This window comes from Armigeres subalbatus, chromosome 2 (assembly GCF_024139115.2).
Source record: "Armigeres subalbatus isolate Guangzhou_Male chromosome 2, GZ_Asu_2, whole genome shotgun sequence".
Lineage (NCBI taxonomy): Eukaryota > Metazoa > Arthropoda > Insecta > Diptera > Culicidae > Armigeres > Armigeres subalbatus.
The window spans coordinates 196,984,021-197,000,041 of NC_085140.1; the positions used below are offsets into that span (position 1 = coordinate 196,984,021).

General features: G+C 44.8%; 1 protein-coding gene across 1 annotated transcript in view; it reads right to left on the reverse strand.

Moving 5' to 3' along the window:
• Positions 1-673: 673 nt before the first annotated feature.
• The window catches only part of LOC134211474 (leucine-rich repeat and death domain-containing protein 1-like), a 43,182-nt gene continuing 27,834 nt past the window's right edge, over positions 674-16,021 (reverse strand). The window contains exons 3-5 of the mRNA XM_062688356.1: positions 1,859-2,002; positions 1,405-1,807; positions 674-1,338 (exon numbers count right to left, since the gene is read on the reverse strand). Of these exons, the coding sequence (XP_062544340.1) occupies positions 1,001-1,338; positions 1,405-1,807; positions 1,859-2,002 (885 nt within the window). The 3' untranslated portion in view covers positions 674-1,000. The remainder of the gene's footprint in view (positions 1,339-1,404; positions 1,808-1,858; positions 2,003-16,021) is intronic.

A 16,021-nucleotide genomic window follows, 5' to 3' on the forward strand; every position in this document is an offset into this window, starting at 1 on the left:
TAGTGTATCGTCTTGTACCCGCTCAATGTTAAGTTCGACTTCAACGCGCGTTGTACACCGTCGAGAGTTTTGAGCGCAGACACATATGTAGTATACTGCAACGAGGTAGTGGTCGGATTTAATATACGCACTGCGTTAAGAACGGACGTTCATAGTGTCGGTGATTCTAGAGAAGAATTTACCGATTTGGTTTTCCGTTTCTTAGTTAGGTGATCTCCATGTGGCCTTGTGGATATTTTTGCGGGCCGTTGTCATTTGATACGGTATGCAGATTATCCGATCCGATCACAGGTCCTACTTGAGCGTCCATGTCACCGATGACGACTTTGACGTCCTGCAGTGGATGTCTGCTCCTGCTATGCATAAAACGCTTCTTCCTCGTCGTATGCAAATTAAATCCTATATTTGAAATTGTGTGTTTGAATCTTAATAATCTGCATAAGTGGTATTGTATTACGAAGGTATTGTTAGGGTTGTTAGCAATAGTCACATACTGTCAATGCCGTATTTTGCCCTAGATCTAAAAATGTGAAATGAGCGTTAGGTGAAGTAAACGTGAAAGTGAAAGTAGAATCCGTAGTACTAACCATAATCCACTTGATCTACGGTTTGTACTGCATTGTCAGATGTAGACCACGACTGGCATGTCATCACGTTCAGTAATATATTTCCCTTCTTTAAACACTATAAAACATGGCAAATTTAATTCATCTCTTTGGCGGTAAGTTCCAATTTTGGACAAATATTCTAACTACAATATAAAGTAGGTGGCAAGATTTTTGTTCAATTTTAAAATGGCAAAATTGTACTGCACTATCCATGAGTCGTGATGAGTATTCCTAACTAGGTGCTTAGCTAATTGTTAACCTATTATTTACAACTTTTGTTTCATTAGCCTTAATCGAAGATCGTTAGTCTTGTTTGATCGAAAGGGGTTCCGGCACTTCCGGCGTGAGGACAGAGTATGTGAAGGGTCTATCACTACCACTACTGTTCATCGCTAATCACAATCCGTAATAAGTTTTTCACGATTTCCATTCTCGAGGACTTTCGGTGCGTCCTCCTCCATCGATATCCTGTGGACAGGGGTGATATTCTTCGCCGTGTTATGCTTTTTGCTATTTTCTTTCATCTTTTTCGCGTTCCGTCGGTGGAAATAGCAGAGGATTGTGGAAAACAAAACGATACACGCAACAACCCCTAGCGATATTTTAAACCAGGCCGATTTGGCCTCCGTGTCTAGTTTGCGAGTGTTTCGGACGTCCATGCACTGTTGATACTCGTCCGTTTTAGTTGACGGTGTAAGGGTAGACGATTCTTGTTGGCAGATGATTGATTCTGAAAAAAAAGATTCATTTGTGAAGCTTAAAATTTTGCTTATTGTATGGCTGATCCTTGAATTACCTGTAAAACAGTTCGGATGCTTATTATAGATGACTGTTCGCCTGGTAGACAGCTCACTAGTAATCAGTTGGCATGAACATGTTGGTACATGTGTAGCGTTCAGATCCAGCGATCGAAGGTTGCACATTGGCGAGAATTGATCGACCGTTAGGTCCGTCATCGGGTTCGAAGATATGTTTAGCTGCCATAGGTCCGGTAGGATCCCGAAATTTGGCAGCCGCTTCAGCCAGCATTCGGCAAGACTTAGGATCTGCAAGGGTGCACGAATGGGTTTTTCCAGCGTAAGCAGATCTTCCTCAAGATTTGCCAAATTGTTGTACGCCACGTATAGGTTTCTCAGCAGTGGTAAATGGAAAAGTTCTAAGGGAATTGTGTTCAATGCGTTATTGGATAGGTCAAGGGCCTGAAATAAATTGATGTTTAGAGGGTTTAATTGTTTTCACAAGCATCCTACCTCCAAGTTAGCCAGCTCGCTGAACGTTCCTTCTTCGATGTTTTGAATCATGTTTTCGAAGAGATATAAATATTTGACGTCAGTATATCGGGAAAATGAATATGTTTTTAGGTCACGGATGCGGTTGAAGCTGAGATCAATAATCTAAAAGAAAGGGAATAAATGAGAATTCATAGACATAGAAATTCATGGTGTTTCGTTGGTTTCTAAATTATTTGTACGATATGAATGCGATTTCAATTAGTTTGTTCGTAATCGTAACTACATATTTCAGTTCGATTTAACGCCGTCATACTTTTTAAATAAATATAGGGTTTCCTATATTAAATAAATATAGGGGTCTTTTCATTTTATGAACACTGGACACTGTTGTTACCTTTTAGTGTAATAAAACATTTAGAGAACCAACGAAAAAATTCACAAAAAATCGAAGAAAATCAGGTGGTATTTTAAAAGTTATGGAAATTGAAGTAGACCGAGAAATTTATAAAATTCTTTTGCGTAAAAAGCAACCGTAGTGAAATAGCGAGCGGTGCAGTCTTCCCAAGTAACCATTAGCACTATATTACGTCATACAGCCAAATAAGGCCACTCTATGGCTATTTAAAAACATATATGCACCATATGGCCAATTTGGTGAAATATAGTGCTTACCCGATCAAGAATGCATAACAAAATTATAACAAGGGGAGTTATTTATTTCAGAAAAATTATGTAACAAAATGTGTTATAAAATTGGCTGGTTAGTTGTTAAAATAACAAAAATTATATTAAGAAAATTATTTTGAGCTTTTTAGTGGAATGTTTTCACCTGTCATAAGACGAGTTTATACAATCCCACCATTTAAGTGGTGGAATTCAATGGGATTGTATAAACTCGTCTTATGACAGGCAAAAATTATATCAAAATTCCCTCTAGCCGTAACATAATTATATCAGAGGTTGTTACCTTCATTTCAACATTATAACAACCGTTGATATAATTATGAGGTACAAAAATGTACTTTCATGGTAATTGCCTACATCACGTTTAAAAATGTGGTACGCTACAACGCCGGATTTCCATCCATAATGTAGGCAATTAACTTTGTACTAGCTATTAACATCGAACATTGATTCAAGTTATACTGGGAGGTGATTACCTCCGCTTTTTTCCAATATCAAAAAATGTAGGCAATTATTTTGTGTAAATATACATAACTAATGTTGTTATAATTTTGATATGAAATAAAACTGGTCGAAGACGCATTTTTATCGAATTATCTAATTATAACACACGTTGTTTTAAATAACAACCATTGATAGAATTTAGTTATAATTTTGTTATGGATTCCTGATCGGGTATTGGTTACTTGGGTTGTCCCACAGTCGTTGAGGCGTGAGCGTTCTCAATAGTCCCCCCCTGATGTATTGCTTAATTGCGGGCCGGGGGTACGGACTGACGAAAGGGTTTTGGTTTTAGTGGGTCGGGTAAGAGTTACATGACATACCCATCCCCACACTACCTGAGTTAACCTCCTCAGGTGTCTGGATGCAGATTTCTGTTTATCCTTGCTCAAGAAATAAAAAAAAAAATAAGAGTTGGAAACATATATTCTTTGATTTTACACCACGTTTACGTGCATAAAATACGTTACCCAAACCAGTAATCAAGAACCGTTTCTTACGTGGTGGACCGCCGACAACCGCATAGCGGTTGAAACGGACTTTGCGCAACCATTTCCCCTTAGAAGGAGCTCGCGCCAGATTGTCACAACATCATACAAAACGCCTACTGCAAGCTCGTGAAGAATTTTATTGGAATTTTGGGGTTAGATTCTATCGCAAAGGATCGTTTCGGTTAACGGGTTGCCAAGAATGGATGGCCTATATCAAATCATGGAAAAACATGAAGGCCCCAGGAATCTCGAGCTCAAACACATGAGTGCTCCGTTCTTCGAGCACCTTTTGCTGATCTTTAACCAGTGTCTCCGTCTCAGCCACTTCCCATCACCCTGCATGTCAGCGAAAGTCATCGCTATCCGGAAGCCTGGGAAGGATTCTTCCTCTCCGAAAACTTATCGTCCCATCAGCCTTCTCTCATGGTTATCCAAGCTATTTAAAAACTCAAAGGTGCAGCCCAATCGGGTTGTACGCAAAGGAGACGTAGGACTACGTTGCTCTCCGAAATGGAGGATATTTTTCATCATAATTTGTGTGAATTTATTAGCTTTGTGTGAACTGCTCGGAGGTCAACCGAATCAATAAACTGAAAGTAGCTCCCAGTTGGATGAACCAGTCGTGGAAAAGGAACGACTCATCAGCCGCATCGCCACTGAAGCCACTCGTCTATCTTTCAGTGGATATCATCAGAATCCTAGAGGACATTATGCTCAAAAATGTCCGGAATATAGGAAAATAAGCAGAATCGGAGGTGGCACAAAACCAAACAAAAATATATTAATTTGCAACGTTCGACTTCCGCCCGCAATGGAAGCGTACATGCATCGTTTTCTATAGCGCTGGTGGCAAAGTGAGCGGGACTTCAAGAATAAATTACAAACAGTCCTTTTCAGGACTTAAACTATTTATCCAAGAAGAGGTTTTGATCGTTGAGAAAATTGTTTACCCAGACAAACAAACTGTTCGGCTGTTTAAACGACAATGACGATTTTAGAAAGATTTATTGTTTTTAATAATACGCCATTTGAAAAACTAAGGGTCAATTTCTTCACCTCCGCTTAAGCCTTAAACCAGGTTTAAACGTATGGGTAAGCACCGCTTAAATGTTAAGCGAAGGTGAAGAAATTGGCCCTAAGGCAGCTAAACGACATTTTTCACTAAGGTGAGGTCTTCATCGATTTGGCCGTCGTCGACGGAAAGTGAAAGTTTCTGGCAAGAATATTTGGTTTTGTCTCGTTAGTCATTAGAAATGATCGATTTTTTCCGGGTTACCATCGTTTAGCGACGACAGAAAATTGCCCTCTGGTAGCACAACCACAAGCGCGCATCGGAGGGAGATGATGCAATGAGTTTGTTCAAATGGATGGCGTCAGTAGCAGTCAAATGGAATTTCGTCACAAGATTTTGATTTGTTATTGAGGTTGAATGACGATCACCAACGCAGACTTCCACCACCAATTCGATGATTTTCCTTTGAAAATGCTACCAGAGCGCCTTCGTACTGCTGTGTTCGCTCCGCTGCGTCCGCTCTGCGTAAAATCTTGTTCAACCGCTCTCAGCGAAATCAGCAGACACGCGGCTAACATTCCAGTTCGAGACAGCAACACGTACGGACGTGTTTTTTGCTCGCGCATTTTTTTTCGAAGTGTTTTTTCTCGTTCGTTCGCTGTTTACGTTTTCGCTTGTCGCGTTGGCGTTATTTTCTCCCGGACCCGTCATGGGAGACTCGGTGGCCGATTCGGTCGCTGGAAAAGTGCCTAAGCGCACTGCTCTTGGAGGCGCGGGTAACCCCTCCAAGCAGCTTTTGCAGAGCAACGTGTTCACGCCGTTGCCGCTTGATGACGCCGGCAATCCGCCGAAAAAGAGGAAGAAGCAGCAATCGCAGCTGCCGCAGGTGCAACCGGAGCGGAAGGAGAAGTGCCCGCCCGTGTTTGTGAAGGGCGATCCGCCGGATTTACGCCCAAAATTCGCCAGCTGATCGCTAAGGGGCTGAAATGTACTTTTCGGCTCTGCAGCGAGGGCGTGAAAGTGATGCCGGCCAACCGGGACCATCATCAATCCGTCGTGGAGTTCCTCGAGGTCCACAAGTATGAGTACTACACTCATGACCATCCCGGCACGAAGCCGCTCAAGGCTTTGCTGCGAGGACTTCACGACATGAAGGAGGAAGAGCTCCAAGCAGAGCTTGAAAGTTGCGGACTGAAGCCAGTAGCCGTCCACAAGATCGCTCGTCACGACAAGGCGAGGAAATATCGCGACCAGCTTTACCTGATCCATCTGGAGCACGGCTCCACTACCTGGAAGGACCTGAAGCTGGTTGGCGTTATAAATTACACCGTCGTTGACTGCGGGAGCGATATCGGCCAGTGCACCGCGATGTCACGCAATGCACCAACTGCTTCAATTTCGGGCACGGCACCAGGAACTGCCGCATGAAGCCGCGCTGCAACAAGTGTGGCGAACCCCATCCGACTGACGAGTGCGACAAAATGGAGGTGGCCGATCCCAAGTGCGCCAACTGTGGCGACAAACATCGGGCCACCACAAAGGGCTGCCCAAAGCGAGCCGAGTTCCTGGAAATCCGGAAGAAGGCTTCCACCAGGACCATGCCGAAGAAGAACCGTGTTCCTGTAAACAACGAGGTGAACTTTCCAGCCATCCCTGCTCCCCGTCGTGTGATTCCAATACTCCCACCGCTACAGCCGCACAAGCGATTGGCAGCGGCAGCTGCATCGGTCCAAGCTCCAACATCGTCGGCACCATCCACCAGCGAATGGCCCCCGCTCCCTCCTCCTGGATTCCGTCGGCAGTCGGAGAACGAAGCCGTCCCACCGGAGGAATCTGCCCCGCTGTACACTCCGGAGCAACTGATGCCGATCTTTGCGCAGCTCGCCACTCGACTGCGCGGCTGCAAAACCCGATTCGACCAGGTCTTCACACTTGGCATGTTCATCATTGAAAATGGCTGCTAGGGTGGGCCTGGTCAACTGGAACGCTTGCTCGCTAAAGAGCAAAACAATCGAGCTGAAGGATTTCCTTGAGGAGAAGGAAATTGACGTGGCGTTCATCACCGAAACGCACCTAAAACCGGAGGTGAACATCAACATCCCGGACTTCCGCATCGTGCGACTCGACCGGCCGACCAGGGGAGGTGGTGTGGCCATCGCTCTTCGCTACAACATCAACTGTCGTCTGCTTCCAAGCTTCCAGCTCAGTGTCATCGAGGCCATCGGTGTCGAAATCACCACTTCGGTCGGCACAATCGCGCTCATCGCGGCGTACTGTCCAACGCAAGCCAAAGCCGGCGATGGATCATCGGCTGCCCTTCGGAGGGACATCGTCAAGCTGACGCGGAGGCAAGGCCAGTATATCATTGCCGGCGACTTGAATGCCAAACATCAAGCCTGGGGCAACAGTCGCGGCAATCGAAACGGCACCATCTGGAGCAACGACATGGAGGAAGGCCACTACACGATCCTGAGCCCGGATTCCCCACTCGGCTGAGTCGGTCCGGTGCCCACGCAACGCTCGACCTCTACGTAACAAACCTGAGTGACCACGTCTCGCAGCCGGTTGTATACCAGGAGCTCAGTTCGGATCACTATCCGGTGGTGGCGGAACTGGGCTCCTCGGTCAATCGGCACCAGCAGTTACGGCGGAACTATCACCGAGTGAACTGGCAGCGTTTCCAGCAGTGCGTCGATAACACCGTCGACTACGAGGTGCGTCCGGAGACGCCGGAAAGTATCGACCGCCAGCTGTGCGCTATCGAGGAGGCGATCACGGCGGCCCGAGAGCAACACGTACCGACGGCTCGGCAGGTAAGCAACTCCTTAAACATCGATACACTCACCAAAGATTTGATTCGATTACGGAATGTCACTCGCAGGCAGTTTCAGCGTACTGGACTGCCTGAGCTTAAGGCACGCTGCAATCGAATCACAAAAATTATCAAGGCCAGAATGGTGGACCTCAAAAATAACGACTTCTCGAATAAGATCCGCACTCTCCCAGATTATGCTAAGCCGTTCTGGAAAATGACCAAAATTCTAAAATCCAAGCCTCGGCCCATTCCACCTTTGATCCCACTAGACAATAATGGCTCTAAGGATCGCTTGATAACTCCTGCAGAGAAGGTCGCTGAAATAGGTCGTCACTTCGTCAGCTCACACAATCTTGGGCAGAACATCGTCAGTCCACACGAAGCAGCCATCAACGAGCATGCTAACAACATCCATTTGATTCCCAACGACTTCTCGGAGGAGTTGGAGATCTCAGCTGACGAATTGACGGCCTATATCAAATCGTCGAAGAACATGAAGGCCCCAGGCTTTGACAGCATCCTGAATCTCGAGCTCAAACACATGAGTGCTCCGTTCTTTGAGCACCTCTCGCTGATCTTTAATCAGTGTCTCCGGCTTAGCTACTTCCCATCGTCCTGGAAGTCAGCGAAAGTCATCCCCATCCGGAAGCCTGGGAAGGATCCTTCCTCCCCCAAAAGTTATCGACCCATCAGCCTTCTCTCAGGGTTATCCAAGCTATTCGAAAAAGCTATTCATCATCGGTTACTTGAGTCTGCCGAAAATCTCAACATCTTGCTCGAGGAACAGTTTGGTTTCCGACGCGGTCGGTCAACTGTACACCAACTGACCCGAGTTACCAACGTCCTCAGACGGAACAAGTTTGTCTCGAAAACATCCGCCATGGCCTTACTCGATGTCGAGAAGGCATTTGACAATGTATGGCATGATGGCCTGGTGTACAAACTACAACGCTACAATCTTCCCAGCTACCTGGTGAAAATTATCAACAATTACCTGTCGGCAAGGACATTCCGGGTCTCAATCAGCGGAGCGAGTTCAATGCGCACAACATCGTCGCAGGCGTTCCCCAGGGCAGTATCCTCGGGCCCCTGCTTTTCAATCTGTTCACCTCCGACATGCCAGAACCTCCAGAAGGCGGCATTCTGTCTCTGTTCGCAGATGACACATCCATCGTCTACAACGGTAGAGTGATCAGAGCGCTAGTGGCAAAACTCCAACGAGGCCTGGATGCCCTGACAGAGTACCTCACCAGCTGGAAGATCTGTATCAACGCGGCGAAGACCCAGGTCATCATTTTCCCCCACTCCAAATCCCCTAAACTTGTTCCGCCTGGGGACTGTAAAATCATCCTCAATGGCACGACTGTGGAATGGGCCAATGAGGCCGGCTATCTTGGCTTGACCCTCGACAGCAAGCTTATTTTCAGGCAACAGGTTGACAAAACGGTGACAAAGTGTAACGTCTTGTTGAAACTACTGTACCCTTTGATCAACCGCCGGTCGTCATTGTCCCTGAAAAATAAGCTTGCTGTCTACAAGCAAATCATCCTCCCTGTGATCGAATACGGCATGCCGGTCTGGGAGAGCTGCGCTAAAACCCACCACCTCAAACTTCAACGGGTCCAAAACAAATTCCTGAGGATGATCCTCAACACCCTTCCCAGGACAAGAACATCCGAGGTCCACCGTCTGGCCGGAATGAAAACCTTACATGAACGCTTTGGTGAGTGTAAAGAAAAGTTTAGGGTCCGTTGCTTGCACTCAGACCAACAAGCGCTTAGGGCGCTAGTTCCAATCTAGGTTATCCAATTTTTATTGTAAATATTAGTGTACATAGTAGTTAGGTTATCAAATTTCACAAACAAATCGATGTCTCCAAAAGGCTAAACTGTAAAAATAGAAAATAAGTTTCATTATATAAAAATTACATACAAAAAAGAAATACTCATAACCTAAGATGAAGGGCCAGAAGGCTAAACACTTTAAATGTAAAAATCCACTGTGAAAAACAAAAAGATTAAAATAAATGAATTTAAAGTTAAAAAAAAAAAAAAATCTCAGCGAAATCCCGATCAAAATGGCTTGCGCGCGCTGGAAAGCAGCTTTCTTTTATTCAATAAATTAATCCCGTTAGCTCCGCCCCTTTGTGATCTGATATAGGTGTAAATATAATGTGAACTCATAACGATTAACGAAGGGGCGGGGCTAATGGAATTACTTCATTAGATATAAGAAAGCTGCTTTTCGACGCGCGAGAGCCATTTTGATCAGGATTCCGCAGACAACGGACCGTTCCGAGAATGACAGATTCTGAAAATCCTATGAATTTTTTTTTCGCCAGATTCTGAATTTGGTTATGAGATGTTGGTTATCTAAGATGCGTAATGTAAATAGCGAATTTGATAGCGCTTCGGAGGGAGATGATGTAGTAAATTTTAATGGATGGAATCACTAACAGCAACCAAGCTACCACGCCAAACCCGATGTCACCAAAACAGTCCATTTTCGCAATTAACTCTTTCTTTTCATAAAATGTTGGTCCTGAGAAGAACCAATTTTCTTTTCCCAATTCCCATTCCAATAACTAACTGCATCCAATCGCTTGTCGACACCTTGCGTTGCAACTGTTCGACCGCCACTTGATGATTTTTCGCTAAGCCTCCAAAGGGTGAAATAATTTTTCAGCATTGCCACACTGCCACCCACTCCTTCGTGCTGCTGTGTTCGCTCCGCTGCATCGAATGTCGAACCGCTCTCTGCGGAATCCCGATCAAAATGGCAGGCGCGCGCCGAACAGCAGCTTGTATTTAATAAATTAAGCCCGTTAGCCCCGCCCCTTTGTGATTTGGTATGGGTGTAAATATAATGAGCACTCATAACGATTATTGAAGGGGCGGGGATAATGGAATTACTTCATTAGATATAAGAAAACTGCTTTTCGGCGCGCGCGAGCCATTTCGATCGGGATTCCGCAGGCAACGGACCGTTCGGAGGATGACAAATTCTAAGAATCCTATGAAATTTTCTCTCAAGATTCTGAATTTGTTTATGAGATGTTGTTTATCTAAGATGCGTATTGTTGCGAGGAATGACAACAGAAATTTGACTGAAGACGAAGTTTCTCCATATTACAAAACATTACCTTTCGGCATCTGTATGTCCGAGTGACGTTCACCGATTTCCACTGAAGTGGCGTCTTCATTGATTTTATACAAAAGCCACCATTTTATACAAAAGAAGGTTGATTCGACTATCCGAAATAAACTCTCTTCAAAGTGCAAAACTCAATCGTAAATAGGGAATTTGATAGCGCTTTGGAGGAAGATGATGCAGTAAATTTGAATGGATCACTCACAGCAACCAACCACGCCATACCCGATGCCACCGAAACAGTCCATTTTCGCAATTAACTCTTTCTTTTCATAAAATGTTGGTCCTGAGAAGAATCATTTTTTCTTTTCACAATGCTTCTTTCCAACTAGCTGACACCACAATTTGTAATAAATTTTCAGCATCGGCACTGGCGGTGCGGGATCGCCACAGTGCTATTTTTATGGTCAACCCTTTCTTCATTTGAAATGCTGGTTCGTTGAGGTTGAATGATCTGCAGCAACACATCGAACACCATCACCAATGTGATGGATTTTCTTTGAAAATGTTATTAGCGCCTCCGTGATGCTGTGTCCGCTCCGAAGCGATCGTTTTGATGCGTCTGCTCTGCGTGAAACCTTGTTCAAACTGAGGATTAGATCCAAACTCGCAAGTGATTGATTTTTGATGTCTGTGCTAGTGATGCATGTACGTGATTGGTTGGTTGACCTATTTCTAAACTTTTTTTTTATCAATTATCGATAAAAAATAGTTAAAAATCAGTATTTTCAAATAAATACGAAGAAGCGTTGACTCATCCTTGATCGAATGGTCCAAAAAAATTGAAAATCCATCGAGAAACGTCTTAGATATTAAAGTTTAAAGTCTATCATATTTTCGTGACGGTCCCCGATTTTCGCAATCGTAAAGTGTACCCCAATATAGAAAACACAGACGTAGTCCTACGTCAAAACAGAATCGCCACCGGTTACTCGAATCTTCCGAAAATCTCAACATCTTGCTCGAGGAACAGTTTGGTTTTCGACGCGATCGATCCACCGTGCACCAACTGATCTGAGTTGCCAACGACCTCAAACGGAACAAGTTTGTTTCCAAAACATCCGCCATGGCCTTTCTCGATGTCGAGAAGGCGTTTGACAATGTATGGCATGATGGCCAAACTACAAGGCTACCATTTTCTCAGCTACCTGGTGAAAATCATCAACAATTACCTGTCGGCAAGGACATTCCGGGTCTCAATCAGCGGAGCGAGCTGCATTGCGTACGTCATTGTTGCAGACATCCCCCAGAGCAGTATCCTAGGGACCTTGCTGTCAAATATGTTCACCTCCGACATGTCAAGCGGTGAAGGTCAGGAAGGAAGCCGAGTCGAAGATTGGAGTCCTTACGGAAGAAAAGCAGCTTGCAGAAAGCCAGACTGTAGAACTCCGCAGACGCATGGCTGTTACTGGAGCAACTCCAAAGCTTAGTAAGGTCAGTATGGCAACCGACCTGAAGGGAACTAGCGCCAAGCCGGTATTACACGAGAAGAAGGCTACTAAGATCCGTCGGGAGAATGTTGAGCAGGTTGCCGGCCCTAAGGAACGACGGAAACCAGTTCCTCCTTCTACGCGTATAGAAAGTTGGCAGAAGAGGTAATCGAGACGGGCTCGGTCATGCAAGTAGCTCAGCTAAATCTCAACCACTGCGAGGCAGCGCAAGCGCTGCTACAACATTCGGTACACGAGAATAAGACTGATGTTGCCTTGCTGTCCGATCCGTACCGCATCCCTGCTAAACATAGCAGTTGGGTTGCGGATAAGTCCGGAATAGTAACTTGCGGGAGGTCCACTATGCAGGAGATAGTGTCATCTCCTGATGATGAGGGTTTTGTTATAGCAAAGGTAAGCGGAGTTTATTTTCACAGCTGCTACTGTCCTCCAAGATGGAGCATAGAGCAGTCCCGAGCAACACACATGTTGTAAATAAGTTGATGATACTCATATATGACCAAATTTGGTTATATATGAGTTATTGCAACCAAATCAACGTGAATTGTGCTGCTAGGGGTATACTAGGGTGTTAGATAATCTTGTAGCGAGACTAACTGGTCTTAAACCATTAGTTGGAGCAGGTGACTTCAACGCGTGGGCAGTGGATTAGGCATCTCGGTTCACTAACGCTGGAGGTCATATCCTGCTAGAGTCTCTAGCGGTACTGAACGTAGTCCTGCTGAACGAGGGCCAAGCGTCAACGTTCAGAGGACCGAATGGCGAGTCATGCATCGATGCGGCCTTCTGCAGCGTGGGATGGACGGTGGAGCCTGAATGGATGGTTCACGAAGGGTATACTGCTAGTGACCATCAGGAAATACGTTTTATGGTCAGCTATACCCCCAACAGAACCACAAGGCGGGTCAGTAAGGCTGATCTAGGATGGCGTACCTTGCCGTTCGACCCAGAACTGCTGGAAGAATCACTACGGTGGGAAAACCGGACTCTAGGCCTTAGTGGTGATGAGTTATCCGATGTCCTAACACGAGCATGTGACGTGACAATGCCCAGGAGGACTATGCCAACCGACAACCGGTGCACTGGTGGACGAGCACGATAGTTGATCTTCGCAGAACCTGTCTTAGAGCTAAAAGAAGGTTGCGACGTGCTAGAACCGAAGCGGACAGGCTACACGCAGAAAAAAGTATGGTTCAAACAAACATATTTGAGGTAAATTCTAACAAAAGTTCAGTTTGTTCTAGCACCAAACATAAATACGTTTGAAACAAACATAATGTTACATTTGAAGCAAACGGAAACTATTTTTAAATCAAATATGCATTTTAAGTTGCTTCAACCACCGAAATTATTGAATCAAACATGGATATTATTGTTTTGGTTCGGCAGCAAAAATATTTTCCTATCAATTATTGCAATATTCATATTCTGATAGCATTTGACTACCAGATTCCACAATTGCTAACGTTCATATTTCATTTACTTACCTTATTGTACCTGAAAACATCCTCATCAGCAATTTGGAGGCGAGAAAAAACTTGCTTCCATTTCTTTGCTGGAATCCAATCGGACCTGACCTGAACTGAAGTTTTTGTTTACTTTTGCAAGAGCGAGCGAGGGGCTACCCACTAGTGCACGCATGAAACAAACAGGAATTAAATTTAATTTTCAAAATAAATATGTTTGATTCAAACATATTATCAGTTTGTGAACAAACATGAATATTTTTGAATCAAATGAATGAAATTTCTATCCGTGTAGAAAGACGCCGAGTGTTCCAAACAGCGAGCAAAGCTCTGAACTACGAAATCAAATGTAGTAGGAGAGCCTGCTTTGAAGAGCTGTGTAGGATGGCCAATAATACTCCATGGGGGATGCATACAGGATAGTGATGGCTAGGACCAACAGCACACCTCCTGAGAAATGTTAACGGCGACGATGGATCGGGTGATGCGCGTAGTTCGAGTTTCAGGGATACGAGTCCCTTCAAAACGCGCAGAGGGTGACGGTAAGGTGATGTTCTTTCGTGTCTGCTATTCAACATCGTTCTGGAGGGAATAATACGAAGGGCAGGGATTGACACGAGTGGTACGATTTTCACGAAGTCCGTCCAGTTATTTGGTTTCGCCGACGACATTGATATTATGGCACGTAACTTTGAGATGATGGAGGAAGCCTACATCAGACTGAAAAGCGAAGCTAAACGGATTGGACTAGTCATCAACACGTCGAAGACGAAGTACATGATAAGAAGAGGCTCAAGAGAGGACAACGTAAGCCACCCACCACGAGTTTGTATTGGTGGTGACGAAATCGAGGTGGTTGAAGAATTCGTGTACTTGGGCGCACTAGTGACTCAGCAGAGAAATTCAGAGACACATCATAGCAGGAAATCGTACTTACTTTGGACTCCGCAAAACGCTCCGATCGAATAGAGTTCGCCGCCGTACCAAACTAACTATCTACAAAACGCTTATTGTACCGGTAGTTCTCTACGGACACGCGACCTGGACGATGCTCGTGGAGGACCAAGGTGCACTGGGAGTTTTCTATGGTGGGGTGCAGATGGCGAACGGTACGTGGAGGAGGCGAATGAACCACGAGTTACATCAGCTGTTGGGATAACCATCCATCGTTCACATCGCGAAAATCGGAAGACTGCGGTAGCACGTAGTCAGAATGTCGGACAGTAATCCGGTGAAAATGGTTCCCGGGAACGATCCGAAGGGAACAAGAAGGCGAGGTGCGCAGCGAGCAAGGTTGATCGATCAGGTGGAGGATGATTTCCGGACCCTCCGCAGACTGCGTGGTTGGCGACGTGCAGCCATGGACCGAGCTGAATGGAGAAAACTTTTATGTGCAGCATAGGCCACTCCGGCCTTAGTCTGATATCAAACAAACTGTCATCACTCGGGCCTGGAACTTGCCTTCCAATTTTACTCACTGCTTCTAATAGTTGTAATGGCCTTAAATATGGCTTCATCATAAATTTAAAAATATAAACATTTACCGAAAAAATGAAACAATAAATTGGTTGGTTGATGCATATTTTTGTCAGATTTCAAAAATTACATGAAGATGTAGCTCGAAATAGGTTTTATTGAAGAGATAAAAAACAAATAATCAAATCTCCCCGACTTATAAGATTGCCTTTACTGTAAAATTCAACAACAACATGTGATCATCAAAACGTGCACCAAGCCGGAAGAACAATAGGGGAACGGTTCGACACTTCATCCCACAGCTCCTATTTCCATTCCATCCAAAACAAAGTAATGAAAAGAAATTTAATATGTTTCTTATTTTTGTGTTTTTTTTTCACCAGTGAACACGCGTGTTAGCAAAAAGAAGCGACGAGATTGGTGCTGTATTTCTTTGTTTTGCGATGAGATGAATGTATGTTCAGTGAGACGGAAAACGGAACAGTTCCCCTACCACTCCTTCATTACTAACACATTGGCGACCCGTTAACCAAGACGAGACTCTTCCATAGAACCTAATCCCCAGTTTCCACTAAAATTCCACATGAACTCTTGGCGAGTGCGAATGTGTTCTCAGCTTGCAGTGGGCGAGTGATTGCATAATCAATCCTTTCCCATCCCCCCATAGACCGTGGGGACGGGGCCAGCGCCGTTATCGACTATTCACAATACTAGAGCTCCCGGACTGTGCATATTGAGTGAGGTTGGAGAGCAAAGTCACATGCTTCCATCCATTGGTTCCCTTGCAATTGCGATTGTTCTGGTATATCGCGGAGTAGCAACTACGAAATGCATGGTCATCATGCTCATGCTCAGTAACCAGAAGATAAGACTTAGTATGCTGCATGAACAACATTCCACCCGTTTAAACATATGCCTGGAATTTGATCGAGTGTCATAACTACCTCCATGAATAAGTATTGTTTTGTTTTCTTTTGTTGATTGATCGAAAATGGTCAATTTGTGAGCGCAACATCTTATTCATAAATTTAGATTGAACTACTATTTCACACCACTAACAAATTTTCTTGGGAGCCGCAACGCGTGCCGGAGAAATATGAACTCCAAAGTAAGCAAAAACCCCCATCTTATTTAC